Source organism: Oncorhynchus mykiss, chromosome 16 (assembly GCF_013265735.2).
Source record: "Oncorhynchus mykiss isolate Arlee chromosome 16, USDA_OmykA_1.1, whole genome shotgun sequence".
In the NCBI taxonomy this organism is placed as follows: domain Eukaryota; kingdom Metazoa; phylum Chordata; class Actinopteri; order Salmoniformes; family Salmonidae; genus Oncorhynchus; species Oncorhynchus mykiss.
Window position 1 is genome coordinate 32,078,219 of NC_048580.1, and position 21,049 is coordinate 32,099,267.

Genomic DNA, 21,049 nt, shown 5'->3' on the forward strand with positions numbered 1-21,049 from the left:
CTGAATACTTTGTAATTTTTATATATTAGCAAAATAAAAAATAAAATGTACTTTTATGGCGTATTGTGTATAGATTGATAAGGGAAAAAACTATTTTATCAATTTTAGAATATGGCTGTAATGTAACAAAATGTGGAAAAAGTTAAGGGGTCTGAATACTTCCCGAATGCACTGTAGCTTTTTGGGTGGGGCTGATTTGTTTGTATATACAAAAGCAAACTTCAGTGGCCGTTTGCCTATGGCGGTTCTAGCGTTAACAATGCCCTTTCTTGATACTACTATCTAGGCTCTGTCATTACCCAAAGTCTATTGTTATAGACACAGACAATGGGAGACCAATTAAAGTGTCAATGACTATGAATAAAAAGTTGATGGGCCAGAAATAGCTAAGGTTCAATCTCTTTCCTAACTTGACATTAGTCAAAAACTTCTCTGGCAATCCTACTCTAAATGAGAAGGAAAGTTGAAAAATCAGCGAGAATGCTAAAAATGGGTTTAAATAAGCAGTCGATGATTTGTACTATGTGCTTTCCTTTTCACAATGACAATCACTTAGCACCCCTTTGTTAAATTCATTTTATGGGTGGACCGAAGTGCTATTGGTCACGCACACAATGGTGGAAGAGGATTCGAGAAGCAGTTTTGCAAAAAACGAGAGGCCTGGGCTGGTTTTGATATTAAAGAGAGGAGTGAGAGAGGTGAATGGGGGGATGATTGCGGTCAGACTAACCTCTGTGACCACGTGCGTTCTTCACCACCACAGGGTAGCCCAGCGGTTCCGCTTCATCAATCATCTTGCGGAAGTTCTCGTGTCCTCCTACGAATAACACAAGATACACACGTTACAATTTGTCCAATGATCAAAATCTCTCCATTACCATCTGTGTAGCCCAGTCATTTGACTGTGCAAAATGGGGTGTGTTGCTATAGGAACCATGTTCTGACTTGTGAAGCAAGGAATGATTGCCATTGGGTGAGGATTGTTGTGGGTATGTCATTCTTTGTTCAAGGGATATTTCGGTATTTGGGGTAATTTCCTACTTACCCAGAGTCAGATGAACTCACAAATACCATTTTTATGTCTATGCATGCAGTTCTAAGGAAGTTGAAGGCAGCATATCATTAGCTTACCGCAATTGCTGGAAGTCTATGGGTATCTACTAACCATCTCCTGGGAAATAGACCTAACTTCTCCAAATCTGGGTGGTCGATCATTTATAAAAACTTACAAAGCTATACACAGTAATCAATATTTTATAAATTAGAATGTAATTTCTGATGATTATCAGTAAAATTGACTATCAACTTCCTCATTCACGGACTACTTTGGGTTCTTTTTAGTAGCTAGCTCACTTGCTTATTGGCAAATCATCATAATAACATGATGATTTGCCAATAATAATAACATTTGATGAATCATGTCAGACTTTGAGGTAGTAGAAGAACATTTCTATTCAGAGCCATATTTGTTAGAGACAGAATTTAGGAGGGAGGGGGAATCAGCGGAGTCAGTAGACGAGCTAGCAGAAGTTGTGGCGAGACCCTGGTCTGAGGGGGACGGCGGGGTATATCAACCAACAAAGAGTGTTTGTGCTGTGCTGAGTGGGGCTTGATACTCTACATGACCAAAAGTATGTGGAAACTCTTTCAAATTAGTGGACTTGGCTATTTCAGCCACACCCGTTGCTGACAGGTGTATAAAATCGAGCACACAGCAATGCAATCTCCATAGACAAACTTGTCAGTGGAATGGCCTTACTTAAGAGCTCAGTGACTTTCAACGTGGCACGTCATAGGATGCCACTTTTCCAAGTCAGTTTAGAACTGCTCCGGTCAACTGTAAGTGATGTTATTGTGACATGGAAACGTCTAGAAGCAACAACGGCTTAGCTGCAAAGTGGTAGGCCACACAAGCTCACAGAACGGGAACGGGTGTGCTGAAGCGCGTATAAATCGTCTGTCCCTCGGTTGCAACACTCACTACCGAGTTGTAAACTGCCTCTGGAAGCAACGTCAGCACAAGAACTATTCGTTGGGATCTTGATGAAGTGGGTTTCCATGGCCGAGCAGCCTAAGATCACCATGCAAAATGCCAAGCATCGGCCTCAGTGGTGGAAACGCGTTCTCTGGAGTGATGAATCGCGCTTCATCTGGCAGTCCAACGGACGAATCTGGGCTTGGCAGAAGCCAGCAGAACGCTACCTGCCCCAATGCATAGTGCAGACTATAAATTTGGAAGAGGAGGAATAATGGTCTGGTACCGTTTTTCATGGTTCGTGCTAGACCCCTTAGTTCCCGTTAAGGGAAATCTTAATGCTACAGCATACAATGACATTCTAGACGATTCTGTGCTTCCAACATTGTGGCAACAGTTTGGGGAAGGCCCTTTCCTGTTTCAGCATGACAATGCCCCAGTGCAGAAAGTGAGGTCCATACAGAAATGGTTTGTCGAGATCAGTGTGGAAGAATTGACTGGCCTGCACAGTCCTGACCTCAACCCCGTCAAATACTATTGAGATGAATTGGAACGTCGACTGTTAGCCAGGCCTAATCACACATCAGTGCCCGACCTCACTAATGCTCGTGGCTGAATGGAAGAAAGTCCCCGCAGCAATGTTCCAACATCTAGTGGAAAGCCTTTCCCGAAAAGTGGAGGCTGTTATAACAGCAAAATGGGAGGGACCAACTCCACATTAATGTCCATGATTTTTTAATGAGATGTTCGAAGAGCAGGTGTCCACATACTTTTGATCATGTAGTGTATCTACAGCGAAGAGAGCAGCGCACCCAGAGACTAACAAACCGCAAGGACTTTTATGCTTTCATCAAACCTGGATTCTTCTGTCCCAAAAATAAACTGGAAAAAGTAGCCCATACCTGCTGGACCACTGTCTATCGAGTAAGTGACAATACTCTTGCTTGTCCCAGCACACAGTAACAAAATATAAAAGATCTATTAACTTTTGTTTTATAATTTCATTCTGATCAAATTAAATTATTTCCTGTTATTACATTTTGGCTCTAGCTACTCACAAATAACAACTTAGTTGTTCTTAGTCAATACAGGCTGGTTGCATATCAACTGGTGTTGGAGTAGGCACTGAAGGGCTATAGACTGGGACCAGAAGTCATGCATTCACGTGTTGCTTCTGCCATTCGCCTCAAATATCCCTCGCCCACATGAGTCTACATGGGATTCAAGAAGAGGATGTAATGGGCCTGTTGTAATTACACTCTGATGATTTAGCTTCACAGACAGATATTGCCAAACTAATTTAGACAAATCACTTTAATAAATGCTGTTTGAACCAGTACAACTTATTTCGTTCCAATTCTGTCAAATCACTGCCATTTTAGTTAATATCTACTATAAGTGATTCATTACAGTATGAGATAGTTGTGTGAATGAAATATAGGAGTCAAGTCAATGTTTCAGTAACATTTGAATATTAAAGGTAGAGACCTATGTAATGACATGACAATCGATGAACCGGCAATTATTTATTTTATACAACACAATACAGATCACTGCACATAATGTACAATACACAGTATAGACAAGACATTCACACAATTCACAGCAATAAAAAGTAAATATACAATAAAATAGACAGTACAAAGTAGGTATAGCAGTAGTCTAAAGTGAATGGATTTTCTTTTCATGCTAAAGATGCAGACAGATAATGACCAGAGGCTAACAAATGATGTTACAATAAGTGTGTTTGTATTAGGTAGTAGTGCAAGGAGGACCATGTCAGTTGGGGGTGTCAGAATAGCCCCAAGTGTACTTGAATCTTGATGTGTGTGCTGCAATTGTCTATCAGAGTGTTTTGTTACTTGTCGTGTTTATGTGGACCCAAGGAAGAATGGCTAATGGAGATACCAGTAATGACCTCCTCCTTGCTGGGTTTTTGCATGGGGTTATGTTGGCAGCCAAACGACAGCCTCTTCCACAGGATTTGTTTGGGCTCCAAGTATTTGTCCATTCGTCTCTGCAGGGTGATCTCCATCAGGTCATCCCTGAATCTTTGAGCGGTGGGTTGATATATCAGCCGTGCAATCCACTGTTTTGATTGTTTTGGGTAGACAACGTTGGATCTTGGAGTGCCTGAAATGAGGCAAGAGAAGACGATAAACCAGTGAATACAATCTAAACACAAGGAAGTTGTCGTACATATAAAAAATAACATATGGGACACATCTTGCTTTGCTACATTGCAATCAGGCTGGATGCAGTTGATCAGATTAGTGTAGTGATTGACGTAGTGTATATCCACTACATATACAAAAGTATGTGGACACCCCTTCAAATTAGTGGGTTCGGCTATTTCAGCCACACCCGTTGCTGAAAGGCGTATAAAAATCGAGCACACATCCATGCAATCCCCATAGACAAACATTGGCAGGAAAATGGCTCAGTGACTTTCAACATGGAACCGTCAAATTTCTGCCCTGCTAGAGCTGCTCCAGTCAACTGTAAGTGCTGTTATTGTGAAGTGGAAACATCTAGGAGCAACCATTGGCTCAGGCTACAAGATCACAGAACGGGACCGCCAAGTGCTGAAGCTCGTAGTGCATAAAAATCGTTAGTCCTCGGTTACAACACTCGCTACAGAGTTTCAAACTGCCTCTGGAAGCAACGTCAGCACAATAACTGTTCGTCGGGATCTTCATGAAATGAGTTTTCATGGCCAAGCAGCCGCACACAAGCCTAAGATCACCCCGTGCAATGCCAAGCGCCAGCTGGAGTGGTGTAAAGCTCCCCACCATTGGACTCTGGAGCAGTGGAAACGCGTTCTCTGGAGTGATGAATCACGTTTCACCATCTGGCAGTCTGACGGACGAATCTGGGTTTGGCGGATGCCAGGACGCGACCTTCCCGAATGCATAGTGCCACCTGTAAAGTTTGGAGGGGGAATAATGGTCTGAGGCTGTTTTTCAAGGTTCGGGCTAGGCCACATTTGTTCCAGTGAAGGGATATCTTAAAGCTACAGCATACAAGCACATTCTAGACGATTCTGTTTTTCTAACTTTGTGGCAACAGTTTGGGGAAGGCACTTTCCTGTTTCAGCATGACAATGGTTTGTCGAGATCGGCGTGGAAGAACTTGACTGCACAGAGCCCTGACCTCAACCCCATCAAACACCTTTGGGATGAATTGGAACGCCGACTGCTAGCCGGGCCTAATCACCGAACATCAGTGCCTGACCTCACTAATGCTCTGGTGGCTGAATGGAAGCAAGTCCCCGCAGCAATGTTCCCACATCTAGTGGAAAGCCTTCCCAGAAGAGTGGAGGCTGTTATAGCAGCAAAAAAGAGGGAACCAACTACATATTAACTCCCATGATTTTGGAATTAGATTTTCATACTTTTGGTCATGTCGCACACTAGAAAAGGGGAGCCTCTGAGCACACTTGAAAGGGAGCACCATCCCCCAGAGAAACCCCCCCACGTTCCCCAAATCAACCAAACTATCCTGGAGGAGCTACCTGTCCTTTTGTTAGAATAAATCTGTCTAGACAGGCCAATGATTGCATTACCATCCCAATATGACAAAAGAAGTGCCAAAAAGTGTAAACCAGAACATTGATGGCATATTTTGAGTACCTACCAACAACTGTTGAGGCTTGTCCTCTATTCTGGTTTTGAATGCGATGTTACTTCAGCAGACATGGAGTCCGTTCCTTGTGGACAGTCCACAGCAGTCACGTCATCTATCTCAACGTTAGTTAAAAATAAAGGAAAAGGGTACAGGAAATGTTGGTATTCATAAGCAAACGAGAACACATTTGAAGAAAGCCATAATAGCTGTTTTGTTATTGTGGCATGCTGTCACCTATTACATAGCTAACACCATAAAGTCAAGCCAATTTATTTGTTTCTAAAGCATGTGGAAATTGTATAATTAGGTGGAAAGTGTTTAAATCAATTTGAATAATGATTAAAATAATGGCACCACACAATTTTTTATAATGAAAGGACATCACATAGTTTTGTGAATTTTAAGTTGTTTTGTTGTACTCAGCTATACTTTGGCTTTGAGAGGAGGGCATTCCATTAAATGTAATGGATGACATGGACAGTTTATCCACAAGACAATTGACAGGCCTATCACATTTTATCATGAGAACAGCTAGCTCCTACTCAATCAATCACATACTGTTAGATCATCATCACACTTACCCCATTCTACTTTGTTCTGGCGTGCGTAGAATGACCACTGTATGCGTCAGGAAACGTCTCATCTTATGGCTCGTCAGTTCATCCTCTAAAAAAATAGCTACAACCTTTCTGAGGTCCTTGGTCAGCGTTGTCTATATTCACGGCAACTAGCCATAGTTTAAATTAGTCCGGATTATTCAATGGAAGTTTGTGAAAGATTATAGCCGACCACTTCCTTGGTTTGTTATTGCAAACTTTTACAGCATACCAACAAACCATTTTCAATATTGGACTAGTCCGTTGATGTAACCCAAGTCTCACCACACTCTACTACATGTGCTAGCTAGCTGTCAAGGTAACGTAAACTAGCCAATAGCGTGAAAATACTTCCAGCAGTGTCAAGAATATTCACAGTCATGGCTGCTACTATAGTTTTGGACTGTTGATGTACTCTTGTTCTTCTGTGGGTTTTACAATTGATGTTCTCTTCTCACACGTTGCCTACTTGATATCTAGCTAGCAAACTTGTTCAAAACTGCCGCTGTCCCGACGTCTCAGCTGGCCAGCTCACACACAGCCCATCCTTGCCCACCGTCACAGCGGATTAATAAAATGCGTAGTTAGGAGAAAATAGTTCCAAAAATAAATAACTATAATTTAAATTTTACAATTTCATATATACTTAGAGTACAAAGTGCTAATTTCCCTGCTTTTAAGAGAAGATAGCTAGTAGATATCCATAGACTTCCAGCAATTGCGCTAAAATAACGATATGCTACCTTCAACTTGCACGCATACACATAACAATGGTATCCATGAGTTAGTCTTTCTCTCCGTAAATAGGAAATTATCCAAAATACCGACGTATACTTTTAATACTTGGTTGTTCTGCCGTCTCTGACTTTTCATATGACTATATCTAGTAATACGTCAAATTCAATTGACCAGCAGGACAATTTCTGACATTTAAACGCTATCTGGAGAGCGAAATCTGCTTAGTTTTGCTGTCTGGGCCTGAACTAATGTGGAATATTGAACACTGCAATTTTTGGGTGCTCTCTGTCTGTGGTCTGGCCTTTTGACAGAAGACCAGATGTGAGCTGCCCTGCACATGCCTTCTCCAAAAAGCACACATCCACACTCTGCTGTGAGACAGAGCGAAAGAGAGCAGCAGCAAATGTCAGGCCCAGCTCTACCACGTCACCGGCTGCTACGGCAGGAGAGCCAGAGGAGGTTAGGGGCAGCAGGGAGGGATTTTTTTATTGTCCAAGTCATGATGGTTGGTGGAGGGGCGCGTTACATAAACACTCCGGCCTCTTTGTAGTCTGAGGAGTGTTAGGTTGCCCTCACCAAAATACAAAGCACTAGATTTCTGCAGTGGCACTAAATATATTAAAATACACCTTTCCTCTCTGCTTTGGTTTGGTCTTAAAACAAAATAAAAACACAGCAAGTGTGGTTTTGGCGTACAGGCCTCGTTGCCTGCCTGTATTATTCCACATCCTGCTTTGTCCAAAGTAGAGAAGTCAGAGATTCCAGGCAAAATGTGACAAATATTTTTTTTAGAGTGTTTGAGAAAGTGATGATGACAGAGGGGACTGGATGGGTCAAATGCTTTTTCTTTTATGATGCATTCTTAAGATCAACTAGTGTTAGCATATTTGCTAGCTACATGGCCATGTGAAGAAGGGTGCTGAGACATTTGGGGGGGGGGGCTAATAAAGGCCCAGTGGACCACTTTTTTGAAAAAATATGTTTTTCTTTCATTTATAATGATTTGTCAGGGGGTGCTGTAGCACCCTCAGCACCCCTACTTCACATGGATATGGCTAGCTAGCTAAGGAGTGCTTAAGTGGTTAGCTAGCTTGGAAGAAGTATTTAGTGTTGTGCGCATTGGGTCTGTGCACTTAGCTAACTACCATCCCATAGCCTACATTGCATATGAAGTGTGACTGGTTCACCATGGATTTACGGAGAAAATGCCCTCTTTTCTCATTTTATTTTTTTGGCTACCCCAAGTGGGGTTTGTGCTCTCTGATTGGATCAAAGTCAAGTTTTTGGCCACTGACGAGCCTTGCTAGGTTCGTCTCTACCGGGTCGGCCCACAGCAGGTACCGCTTTTGTTCAAGCAAGAGAAGGAACGGCCTCCCACTGTGATAAGTACTTTTCTGCAGTCTATCAGCAGTGAGATTCTCGGTGTGTTTCATACTTTACCCACTCGACCAGACTCCGGTCTCTTGGGTGACTTAAGTTAATCCTGGTTGTAGAACTTGGTAAGGACACTCTCAGACCAACTCAAGTGCATTCAAAAGCATGATTGGCATATATCCAATACAAGAATACACCGAATTCATACACTGGATTTTCTAAGCTCAGGAATCAGGAATAATATGACCAAGCTTAGTAGCTCACCGTAGGAGAAGGTGTCAGGGAGTGGGACCCCATGGCCGGCCAGCTCCTGGAAGGTCCAGAACTTGTTGACGCAGTTGAGGATGGCCTGGGGCCGGTTGACCAGCCGGCAGCCCATCTTTTCCAGGTGGCGTAGCACTGTGATGTCGCTGTCCGACTGCACCCAGGGGGTGGGGACTCGCACCACCGCCACCTGAGGGTAGGACGTCACCACCTCCTGCTCGACCCGCAGACCTGGAGAGGGAATGAGAGAGAGTGAGAGGAGAGAGAGACAAAATAGGTTTTTAGCGTGAAATATTCCAAATGTCACATTTCACATACCGTAAAGATTTAAATGAAATGCAGTCTCAAATTTCCGCCTGTCCCTTTTTATTAGCCGGGCAACGGCACACTTTTCATCAAACAAGAGACTGTTTCAAATAAACAAGGTTTAATAATGTTACATATTTAAATATTTGTTACATTAAATAATTCAGTAATGACTTAAAAAAATATGAAAATCATCTGTTTTTATCGCCATTAGCTGCTAACAGCTGAGAACGGCTAGCTAACTTGCAAGCACAAAAACAGTCACAACTTCGGAAGTACGGAACCCTAGAAATCAGATGATCGCCCTTTTGTGGTCACTTTAACAATGTTTACATATCTTACATTACTCATCTCATATGTATATACTGTGTTCTATACTATCTACTGTATCTTAGTCTATGCCGCTCTGACATTGCTCATCCATATATTTATATATTCTGAATTCCATTCCTTTACTTAGATTAGTGTGTATTTGGGATTTGTTGGGAAGTTGTTAGGTATTACTTGTTAGATATTGCTGCATTGTCGGAACTAGAATCACAAGCATTTCGCTACACCCGCAACAACATCTGCTAAACACCTTGTATGTGACAAATACATTTTGATTTGAAGTAAGAATTGACAAAAATGTACAGTCAGAGGAGAATAATTATGGTCAAGAAAAGTTTGATATTTTTTAATAGAGGCATACTAATACAAAAGAAACATGACCGCGTGTAAATGATAACACATTAGTGCACGAAATGAAGAAATGTATTAAAATGCTGGAAGTGAAGGCTGGAATTAAACAATTAACTATGCAAATTAGTAAAAACTGTGCACATTAAAGAAATAGATGCCTGGCTCAAATAGAAGCCTGTCTCTAATAAGCGCTTGTTGTGTTCAATGATTTAAGTAAATAAACGCCCTGGCTATTAATTTAAGTTTTATGGTAGTTTCATATAGACATCATTGGATATTATTGATTAATCATATGAACAGTCTACACTTTCACTAATGTCAAGAGGACATATTTCATTGATAACATTTTGCAGAGCAACTCTGGTAGCTACAGTGGCTTGCATGTATCGCACAACAACCAGACAACCTAAAAGTAGCGTCTGTTTAGAACGTTCTTGCCACCAGTCCCTCCCATCAGTCCCTCCCATCAGTCCCTCCCATCAGTCCCTCCCATGTCACATTAGCATCCCACAAACAACCCCAGAAATCTGTTCCCACAGCACCAACACGTAGGCCTAGACAAGTTGTGAGTGGATCCTGCTGTGTTTGATAATGACGCAGGGCCAGTCATTATCGAGCTGCTCTGGATGTGTGAGCTCTGAGCTGGCCCTGTGTAGCAGAGGTGTGGGTCCAGGCAGGGTAGCCTAGTGGTGTTAGTGCTTCAGTTGGACTGGGTCCGGCCCGTGTCGCTCACTCACATCACACCCTGCTCACATCCACATGCTCCCTGTGGCACTGCCAACTTCTCTGGCCTCAAGGCCAAGAGTCATCGCCCCCAGAGGAGCACAGATCCCCAGCAGTATACTTAATACAGCTTATAGTTCAGTGCTTTCTCCCAATATAGGAAAGGTATAAGCACATTTATTTCAACAGGGAGTCCCATTGAGACAAATGCCCAGCATTTTACACATTAGAATACAAACAACAGTTAAAATACACAATCTAAAACACAATCATAGATACCATCTACATCTCTCAGCTACCAGATCTATAGTAAATACCTTAAAATGCCTGAGCGGCACCAGAACACCCAATTTCAACAAGCTATGCAGAACCAACCCTGCAAACATGTTTTATAACTCATGTAGCCAGTCTTAAGCCTGGGAGATTGACTGAACCTAAATACACATAAGAGCTCTCTACAATCATACACGCAAGAGGTGCTACCAGCACCTATTCTCTGATAGATTTTGCACCAAATTTGTTTAAAGTATACAAGAGATTGGCTATAAATAGTTATCTATAGATTGCATACATATGTGTATTGATATTGACATAGTTTGCGTGTTTGAACGTTGTTATGCTCAAGGTTACATTCTCACTGTGAGATTTTAACATGGCCGATTTATTAAGGCCGATTTCAAGTGTTCATAACAAATCGGTAATCTGCATTTTTGGATGCCGATTGTGGCCGATTACATTGCATTCCACGAGGAAACTGCGTGGCAGGCTGACCACCTGTTACGCGAGTGCAGCTAGGAGCCAAGGTAAGTTGCTAGCTAGCATTAAACTTAACTTATAAAAATTAATGACCAAAGGCTCGTATTTCTGTGTTTATTATATTATAATTAAGTCTATGATTTGATAGAGCAGTCTGACTGAGCGGTGGTAGACGGCAGCAGGCTCGTAAGCATTCATTCAAACTTCAAACTGATGCTTGAGAAGTCACAGAAAGAAGGAAGGAGATGGGCCATTTTTGGTTCAAACGATGGTCAGAGATAAATGCAGCAGGACAATAGAAAAGGATGGAGATGTATGCATAAAGAACTGCAGGGGAGGTGGGGAGAAGTGTGTGTATGTGGCAGGGGATGAGTCAGAAGTGGAAAGTGTTTGTTTAGGAATAACCCTGCCTGTCCCCCCCTCCTCTCACTCTCAGTATTCAATTGGGGAATTCACTCACTGCATGCACCCCCCCCCCCCCCCCCCCCCATTCATACTGGTTTGATTGTGCAGCCGTTGAGCGAGCCATGCTACAATGAAGTATCAAAGGACACTGGCCAAGACAGTATTCGGTGTCCACATCACTTGTGTCGGTTTCCAAGGCAACTACACAGGTCACATGGAAAAACCCTGAGGAATCTGTTCGCATCCAGTGCGCTCATAGTAGTGTCACAGACAGTCATTTTGAAAACATTTACAAAATGTTCTTATAACCCTCTATTCCCTTTTGCAGAAGGACCATTCGGGAATATAGTGTTTCCAATTTCTAGTGACAAAATGATGTTTACGGCCAACTAATCTACCAGTCATCTTTCCGTGTGCAGGGCCTTCCGTCCCCACGGGTGTTGAACTGTGTGTTATTTTCGTTGTGTCTGACAGGGCTGACTGGCTCCATAACTGCTGAGTGGGGGGCTCCCATCCCGCTCTGGCATTCTGTGCATTCCGCCGTGATGTCACAATACGGCTGGGCTGACATGCCAACACTCAACGAGCTTTGCCAGCCCTGGCCACAGCATTGGCACGGGCCAGGCGGGCACCACTTCCTCTGGGGAAAGGGTGGGTGACTGGCTGGCTGGACACTGGTCTGTCTTGTCTAGCGACAATACAGCCACGTAGCCGACACAAACACACACACACACACACATTAAACTGTGATTTTCAGCTGTTGTCAGATGGTGTGTGGACTTTTTCAATGTTTATGTGAGAAATTACCATGCATTGGTGCATTCCAAATATGTAGGGACTGGGCCTATTAAGCAATTGTATACAATCATTTAGAGAATAACCTATTGAGTTATTCCTTGCAAGAGTCTGTCTCTTGTTAGAACTACTATGTGATTTGCTCATCTCCAATAATAATCAACATCTCAGTTGATGTTCTTTATCACAATATGTGCTATAGTAGGTTATTTATTGTACTTCAGGTCTATTTAGCTGAAAACGCCCTCAATCACACACTGTGATTAGGCTGCTACTGAATGTGCTGCTGCTGGCCCTGTCAGCAAGGATCAAGCTGGACCAAAGGAAGTGTGCAGAACTGTTTTGCTCGCAAGGGGAGGGGTATGGATGTGGGTACGCAGAACCATGAGCCTCTTTTTTGTGGCCCCTATCCCCATCAAAATTGCCCATCCCTAATGTTACCCAACCAATACCATACTAATGCATCAGTTGATGGCGTACGGTGTATGTCATTTAATTTCATGGGCCAGGTTTCAATCCTAACTGGTTGGTATTGACAACAACGCCTCATGTGTTCTTAGGCAGGATTTGAAGTGACATTAAGATGTGTTTTGTGACACACAGGGACGGCTTCGCCTATGCACTGTCTGATTGATTGGAGAGGACAGCATCCATGAGGTAGTGAGTGTTTCCCTTGGTATAATAACCATTAATGCCCTGCGGCCTCATATCTATCTAGAACTATGTAAACTGCTTTGCCAAATACAGAGTCCTAATATGCAAATGCACCTTTTCCCATCACTTGAGAGCAAGCAAATGAGTTGTCGTGACACAGCTCGCTACAGTGGGAGAGAAATGATCAGTCTTTGACCGCCAGGGCGTTATTACATCACGAGATTAAAAAAAAGAAACTCATAAAAACTGATAATCTCTCCCTGACCTGCCATGTCAACTAGCATACGACCTTAGTGTACCCTTCAACACTTTATTAAATAGGCTAAAAGTGTTGTAAACAAAAAGATAACATGAAAGTAGCTTATTTATTTCTATATCTGTTTATAAAGGAAGGATTAAACACATATCAACCTATATGCATTTCACTTCCAAATTCAGAAAATGGGGATCATTACCCAAGCTAAATACAGCCGAATGCTGACATTATATTGGGAGACATGTGAATTATCCATTCAACTTCAGCCATAGGCTAATAAAAAGAGGTGAAATGCTACACTGACTTCTCTGTTCCCTTCTAAAAACCAGCTGAACCTATTCTTCAGGCGACTTGGTGTTTCCTCACACTTTGCTCTTTGCCATTTCCAAGGCACGTTTGTCCTTCATTGAATACAAAATTTTACAGCTGACAATGTCTAGGGAAATAGGCTATTCCTATTTATCAAATTATTTTAGTTTAAGCTAAAACAATTGAGCTAAAACGGCCTTGTCAAAAGCAGAAGTGTTCATATGCCCACATGGGAAAGCTGTTATAGTTCAGCATAGTTTGTCAATTGGGAGTCTTTCCTCAGTGTTCGATGCCAAGATTAGGATTAAAGAAAGATAGGGAATTCCATCCTTGGTCTATTAATGATGCATCTTGTCTCACATCATATGACTGCTGGTGGAAAATCACAATGTGTTAAATTGGCCATCGCTCATGAGATCCTATGTCCTATTGCCTTTTCTATAATATTATGGACATGTTATATTTGTCTAGCATTGACAAGTGTGTTTGTGTGGCCTCCACAAGGAAGGCCAAATAATAATTAATCAATTCATAACCTGTCTTCCTCGTGCACAACTCTTTATTTCTGAATCATGGGATGTGAGATTCCTTTGGATGACCATTGGGTTTGGCAGTGGACATAATAATAATAATTTGGTGGGTGCTTCTATATGTACCATTTCCATATATTTGTCCTATTTGGAAATGTGTTTTTTGCATATCCCAACTCCCCCTGAGACACCCTAGGACAGTGGGGTCAAGGCCAGAGTCTGCCGTTATCAACGTCAATGTCAGAGGAAGGCCCAAAACATTGTCAAAGTTTCCAGCCACCCAAGCCACAGACTGTTCTCTCTGCTACTTAATTTAGTTTTATAATAATCTCATAATGATCCACCTGAACTGTGGGTTTCACAGGGTTGATGGGATTGGTTGAATGGCTTAGTGTGAAAAATGGTTTAGTGTGACCTAAAGCTGCCATTATGGCCAAACTCTCCAATGGCCGTTAATCTGTGATGTCAACACTAACGACTAAAGCCATATATGTAGATCTGGGGCCAGCTGGGATTAGAGGGCAGGCCCTACAGGATACAACCCTGCTCCAGTTGTAGCTCTGGCTAACCTAGACAGCTGTCTATTTCCCTACCTATCTAGGCCAATAGTCCTACCCTCCCTTCCTCCTGGGTTTCTCACAGATTATCCAGCATTGAAGACGATCTACCAATTAGGCCATTGTTGAAGTGGGTGTCTGACTCCTTGCCAATGACAAACTGAGTGGTTTTGACCATTTTTGTAAGATAAGTGATGTAGGTTGTGTACATCGTTAGCCTATCTCGTTTAAACTGTTGTAGAGTAGCACAATCGACACGTAGCCTACGTGGAGGATTAGGAGAGAGTACACTGGTTAACAGATTGGAAGTGCTCCATTACAGGTGAAGAAAATGCTTTGGATTTGGATGCCATTCCCAATCTCACTGCCACATTTCAAAGAGACAGCTCCCCCTCCCCACCTCCAGGTCTGAGTCAGCTTGCCCCCTCCCCCTCTCCAGTCAATGCCAAAATGTAAGATGTGCTATAAAACAGTCTGCCACTTCATTGAGCTAAATGCCCCCCTCCCAAGCTCCTGTCTCACTACAAAATGCCAAGGGTCTCTTGTTCTTCCAATATGAACCTTCATAACTACAAATCAAACAAAGCTCATTGAATCAACCAACCCAGGATATGACAATTAAAGCGCCGTCTTTGGACAAGGATTCTAATATTCTTGTCCAAAAAGACTCCACCCATTTACATTTCCACATTGTTCACATAAAACACATGTATTTTATTATTTATTTAACTAGGCAAGTCAATTGTGTGCCGCCCTATAGGACTCCCGTTCATGGCCGGTTGTGATACAGCCCGGGATCAAACCAGGGTCTGTAGTGACACCTCTAGCACTTAGATGCAGTGCCTTGGAGCCCCAAAATTCAAAGAATAAAAGCATAAATTAGTTTGTGTATGCTAAACTGCTTATATTAATGATGCCCAATAGTTTGTTTTATTATCAGTTAGTGATAAACTTGTAACTATTGTTTTACTTGTTCCACCAGCCATCAGTGCTCCAGTCTGTGTTCTGATGCCTCTGTGCCTGTTGTCCCTGCATGCAAATGCCTCGTAACAAACCCAATTTCTACTATTTATTAGCAACTGTTGGCTCGTGCATGACAAAAGAGAAGGCAGCTAAGAATTAAACAATCAAGCTAGCTAAACCCACTACAAACGTCACTTAGCTAATTACAAATCATTGAAAAGTGCACTACGTCCTCTGCTAAAGTTACAGCTTAAATGCTTCCGTTTAATTCGGGAGAGTTAGCATAGCTTTGCTGGCCCATGAAGAATAGCCTGTATAGCCCTAGCCTACATTGCTAGCTAGCCACTCTCTTTGTATTGCGATGCGCTTTTCACAACAACTATCTAGCATAACGTTAGCTGGCCAATTATTCTACGGCCTCCTGTACATAGATAGCTATGTAGCTAGCAAAGTACTGTACATCTCACCTCCGGATTTGATATCGTGGAGTTGAGTATGGCTTTGTATATAGCCAATATTATCGCAGTGTTTACTCCTACGCATATTTCCTATTTGATAAAGTAGCTATTCCATGTAGCTATTGTTTTGCCTTGGCATCATTCATGCAGTATCCCCGTGTGAGTGACAACTCAAGGCTGTCTGGAAACTGGGTTAGGCGGTCACCGTCACACTGTTAGCTAGCTAACCAGCAGCTCGCGCTGGGAAGCTGTGTGTGTGCTGCTTGCCCGAACAATACCGTCTACTGCAAAACTTGGATACACTAACGTAACACTGAAACACATCCAATAATAGACAACAAAAATACACGATTCAACCCCAATTCAAAACAGTAAATCGTATATATAACTATATATGACTATTGTCTTACGCTAGTGCATGTACAACTTCAAATCTAGTGATACTTGCCTAATTGTCCCTCGCTGATGGTGAGCACGATTTGGTCCATGAGAAGAGAGCGGAATTCAACATCCTCCTCGGAGCATCGCTGTTTCAGAGCCCGAAGGATCTGAACTTGCGGATACTCCTGATGGATACGCCGGTCAGTCACAAACCAAACTCGAGAACACATGTTTATATCGAACTGTGCCGTGCCGATTAAAAAAATTGTAGTTAATACACAGCTGTGGCCGATGGGGCGGCGGGCGAGCTAGCAGGATCCTGGTCAGAGCGAAGGGAATAATAAAGATGCTCACACAATAGAGTGCAGCTACACGAACAAGCAATGTGGAGGGGGAAAAGCAAATACCACGATTGAGTCTGTTCGTTTAAATGGAGTCGACTAATTACTCGATTTCTACTTGCGTCCCTTCATTTGCAGGCCGTTATTCCTGGTCCCATCCGATCCAACATCCCGCTGAATCATAAGCACCACAAGACAAAGGCTGTGTAACTCCACTACACTGTTTATAAGGGCGTTCTCATCTATATCAGCATGTATTATCTTCTACAAACAATACTTGTAGCAGTATTAGCTATGGCTCCTTGCACTTGCAGCCCTTTAGGGCAAACAAAGCTTGTGCAGTATTGCTTCGAATCCTCCGCTCATCGAATTCAACAGCTAGGCCTGGTATCCAGTGAACGTGGGAGCCGCTTGGCTGAATAACACAATTGTGGTAGCTGTATGATTATCGAAAAAAAGAAGGCTGCTGCTTGTATACCCACGCTTGTTTGGTCTGATTGATTAGCTGTTGGCGGAATGGACCTGTACGGCTATCCACGAGGATCGGGTGCTGAAAAGGTGCACGTTTGTTTCCAGTTCTGCGTTTTTCTTCAAGCACGCGCTTCGCTTACAACAAAATTGTCCGCGTTCCCCGAAAATAGATGGAGAATGATAATCGAGTTTATGTCATCATACCGACCAATCGCAGCTTGTCAACCAACGGGCGCATTAATAGGTGCATTCGTTTTAGCTCGCTCATGACACTGAATGGGCCGAGTTCGTGTATTTTAGACAATTGGATTGGTTCTAAAATGAACCCCGGGGCGCCGGACGAAAACGAATGTACCCGGGGTTATTGTCCAATCAGGAGGCTGATGCTGCGGAGGCTCGCAAAGCATGTGTGCGGGTGAGAATGCGTGACTTAACATAGGGGTGTGACCAACGAGGGCGCGCGGATGCGGTGATACACTGCATGTCAAGAGGGGGGAGTAGCACGAGATCGCGCATAACCCAAACCGGTTCATACCGGGTGCTGCGTGGAGGTTTGGTCAAACTAACGGCTCCGTCTTCATGTTGTGATGCTGAAATAAATGCCAGAAATTATAACATATCTTAAACAATCGTATGGCCAAAATGGGTTTCTTAGCCTGTAGCCTAATCGAAACATTGATCGACAGCCTACATTATAACGGTCCGCAACATATTTAGCTCCGCAAAAGCAATGTAATATCCGAAGAAGGGCGTGTATACCGTTGTGAAGCAGGCAAGAATAACTAGGAACTTCCTGTTCACGGATTTTTGGAATTAGCAATATAAATAATAATAATTTATTCAATTTATATAGTGCTTTTCAAATAATCTCAAAGCACACAAAAAATACATGTAATTTAGAAAAACAACACCACAACATCATGAGATGGGCAGTCATTAGAAAGTTCATGGCTTGAGTAGTCAAGCGAGAAGAGAAAGTCTGGGAGGCAGGTCTCATCGAGGTGTCTCGCTGTCTCTGGCTTTTCTGTAGTAGAGCTCATTCAGATGATAAATTAATAAATAGGGCAAAATGATGGAAAATGTACACAATTATCTATATATTTTATAGTAATTATCATACAAACAATAAATGTATTTCTATAATAAATCTTATGTGATTTGTTTATTTATAAAAAAAAAATGGTGTATGTACTCCTATCATTTATTGGACTGTACATAATTGCCTGTATGTTGTGTCGAAGTAAAAGGTGGGTGCAGTCTACTCAGGAGCACATGTACTTTCCAAATGGAAAGACAGCGGCCAATCAGCTTAAATGCAGTATGTTTATCATATTGGATATATATATATAGATGCATTTAAGCTGATTGGCCGCTGTCTTTCCATTTGGAAAGTACATGTGCTCCTGAGTAGACTGCACCCACCTTTTACTTCGACACAACATACAGGCAATTATGTACAGTCCAATAAATGATAGGAGTACATACACAAAACATTTTTTAATAAATAAACAAATATAATGGTATATATATATTCAACAGCAGGCCTAGCTGTTGAATTCAATAGATATATAATTATATTATATATATATATTTGCCTGTATGTTGTGTCGCAGGAAAAACTTAAATGCAGTATGTTTTACATTTTTTGTGGCTGTTATTTGTATTATTGTATTACTGTTGTTATCATAATAACTATCTAGTAGTCAAACAATATTGTCAATGCTATAATATTAATTGTGCCACTAAGGTTATTAACTAAAAAAAATCTAAATCTGCTAACATTTTCAAATCAAATGTAAAAAAATGTTGACCATTTGTTTTATTTTACACCATCTTCATTGCAGGGCTTTTATTTTGAAAGGAAATCGCCAAGGTCACAGTCTTATTTCTTGCTAGGTCTTGCTTTTTCTTGCTGGCTTCTCAGAGGTGGTGTGTATAATATGGTCAAAGATGGTGGAAATATGAAGTTCACTCAGGCTGTTGACCATAGAAAAAAATTGTCAGTTCCGATCTACTTAACCCGTAGACACCAATGCAAAGCAGCTGGGTCTGGTCTATTTAGTTCATCGACTTTCATTGAACCAGAAAAAAAACTGAAAAAACTTTTGAGTAGGGTGTCTCGCTTCCTCTTCCGTTTCTGGTTTAAAGAAACAAGATCTCATGTAGTTTTCTGGTTTTTGTAGGCCACCACACTTCAGATTATGTGCATTTGCTTACAAAAAAAGCATTAGCTCTAAAAGCACTACCCTAATTCCATCAGAATCACATCCATCATGGACAAAACAGACACCAGCTTCACTGACCAGCCTAAGACCATCAAGAAAGGGGAACCCTTGAGATGCACAGTGTTCAATGTGAGCACAGCAAGACACTGCAGAATGGATGTGTCAAGTTCTGAAAAATAAGATAACAACTGTGAATCACTGCTATGCTCAGATTAGGTTTTTGTTGTAAATGTTGTAAGATACACAACACTTCTTTTTAAAGTGTGTGTGCCTTTTGAAGTGAATTTGATTGTAAGACATGGAATGAAAGGTCAAGCCCCTTTTATTGTGTTTATAAAGCCATGTGAACTCTTCACAGGTGGCTCATGGCTACAATCAATGTTAGATGCCACAGCAACACTTTATCCTAAGGGGTACCCTAAGGTGGTTGTTAGGGCTGATCCTAGTCTATAAACATTTTAAGTTAACATGTTGTTGATAAGTCATTGATAAACAGTTTTAACTCATAAAAATATAACTCGTTACAATTGTGGAATCATTATTTTGTTGCTTGTCAAATTAGTGAGCCAATATGCTGATGTATACAGTAATAAATGATTACTGTGCACACATTAATCTGCAAGCACCAAAATCACGAATTCACACTACTAGAAGGCCAGCATCCTGGAGTCGCCTGTTTTGCTGGTAATATTTAATGAAACTACCAGTTGAGGACTTGTGAGGCGTCTGTTTCTCAAACTAGACACTCTAATGTACTTGTCCTCTTGCTCAGTTGTGCACCGAGGCCTCCCACTCTTTGTATTCTGTTAGAGCCAGTTTGCGCTGTTCTGTGAAGGGAGTAGTACACAGTGTTGTACGAGATCATCAGTTTCTTGGCAATATCTCGCAAGGAATAGCCTTCAATTTCTCAGAACAAGAATAGATTGATGAGTTTCAGAAGAAAGTTCTTTGTTTCTGGCCATTTTGATCCTACTCAACTTGTCTAAATGAGGTCAGTTTTATTGTTTCTTTAATCAGGACAACAGTTTTCAGCTGTGCTAACATAATTGCAAAAGGGTTTTCTAATGACCAATTAGCCATTTAAAATGATAAACTTGGATTAGCTAACACAAGAAAATAGGAGTGATGGTTGCTGAAAATGGGCCTCTGTACGCCAATGTAGATATTCATTAAAAATCTGCGGTTTCCAGCTACAATAGTAATTTACAACATTAAAAATGTCTACACTGTATTTCTGATCAATTTTATGTTATTTTAATGGATGCTTTTCTTTCAAAAACGAGGACATTTCTAAGTGACCCCAAACTTGTGAACGGTAGTGTACTATACATTTGACTAAATGTTTTCGTTTTGTGATTTATAGCAGACAATCATGGCCAGCTTCTTGAACACCAGGTTTTATATTTTACTATCTTCATTATTTTGACATGGGTGATAAGCTAATGGCTAAATAGTTATTGGAAAAGTGTCTGTTGAAACGTCTTACCAAGAAATAATAATTCCTAGTCTAGAGCGTCCTCTAGTGACATAATACTGGGTACAACATTGGCCTTGTCTGAATTTCATTCTGTGCCCACTAGGGTTGGGGTCAATCTGTATTTGAATGGCTGTTGAATGGCTGTATCCTTAAACTTGTCTACTATGAAACAGGAAAAGTGCACTAT

At 41.7% G+C, this 21,049-nt stretch overlaps 1 protein-coding gene and 1 long non-coding RNA gene across 2 annotated transcripts in view; both read right to left on the reverse strand.

Annotated features, from left to right (window-relative positions):
- The window catches only part of LOC110491822 (beta-citrylglutamate synthase B-like), a 39,186-nt gene extending 21,271 nt beyond the window's left edge, over positions 1-17,915 (reverse strand). Inside the window, exons 1-3 of the mRNA XM_021565612.2 lie at positions 16,416-17,915; positions 8,575-8,805; positions 731-817 (exon numbers count right to left, since the gene is read on the reverse strand). Of these exons, the coding sequence (XP_021421287.2) occupies positions 731-817; positions 8,575-8,805; positions 16,416-16,578 (481 nt within the window). The 5' untranslated portion in view covers positions 16,579-17,915. The remainder of the gene's footprint in view (positions 1-730; positions 818-8,574; positions 8,806-16,415) is intronic.
- On the reverse strand, positions 3,489-8,568 carry LOC110491823. Its single transcript, XR_002468909.2, has 2 exons — positions 5,612-8,568; positions 3,489-4,108 (listed from the first exon to the last, which is right to left on the reverse strand). It is a non-coding gene; the product is annotated as an uncharacterized LOC110491823 (long non-coding RNA).
- Positions 17,916-21,049: the final 3,134 nt, after the last annotated feature.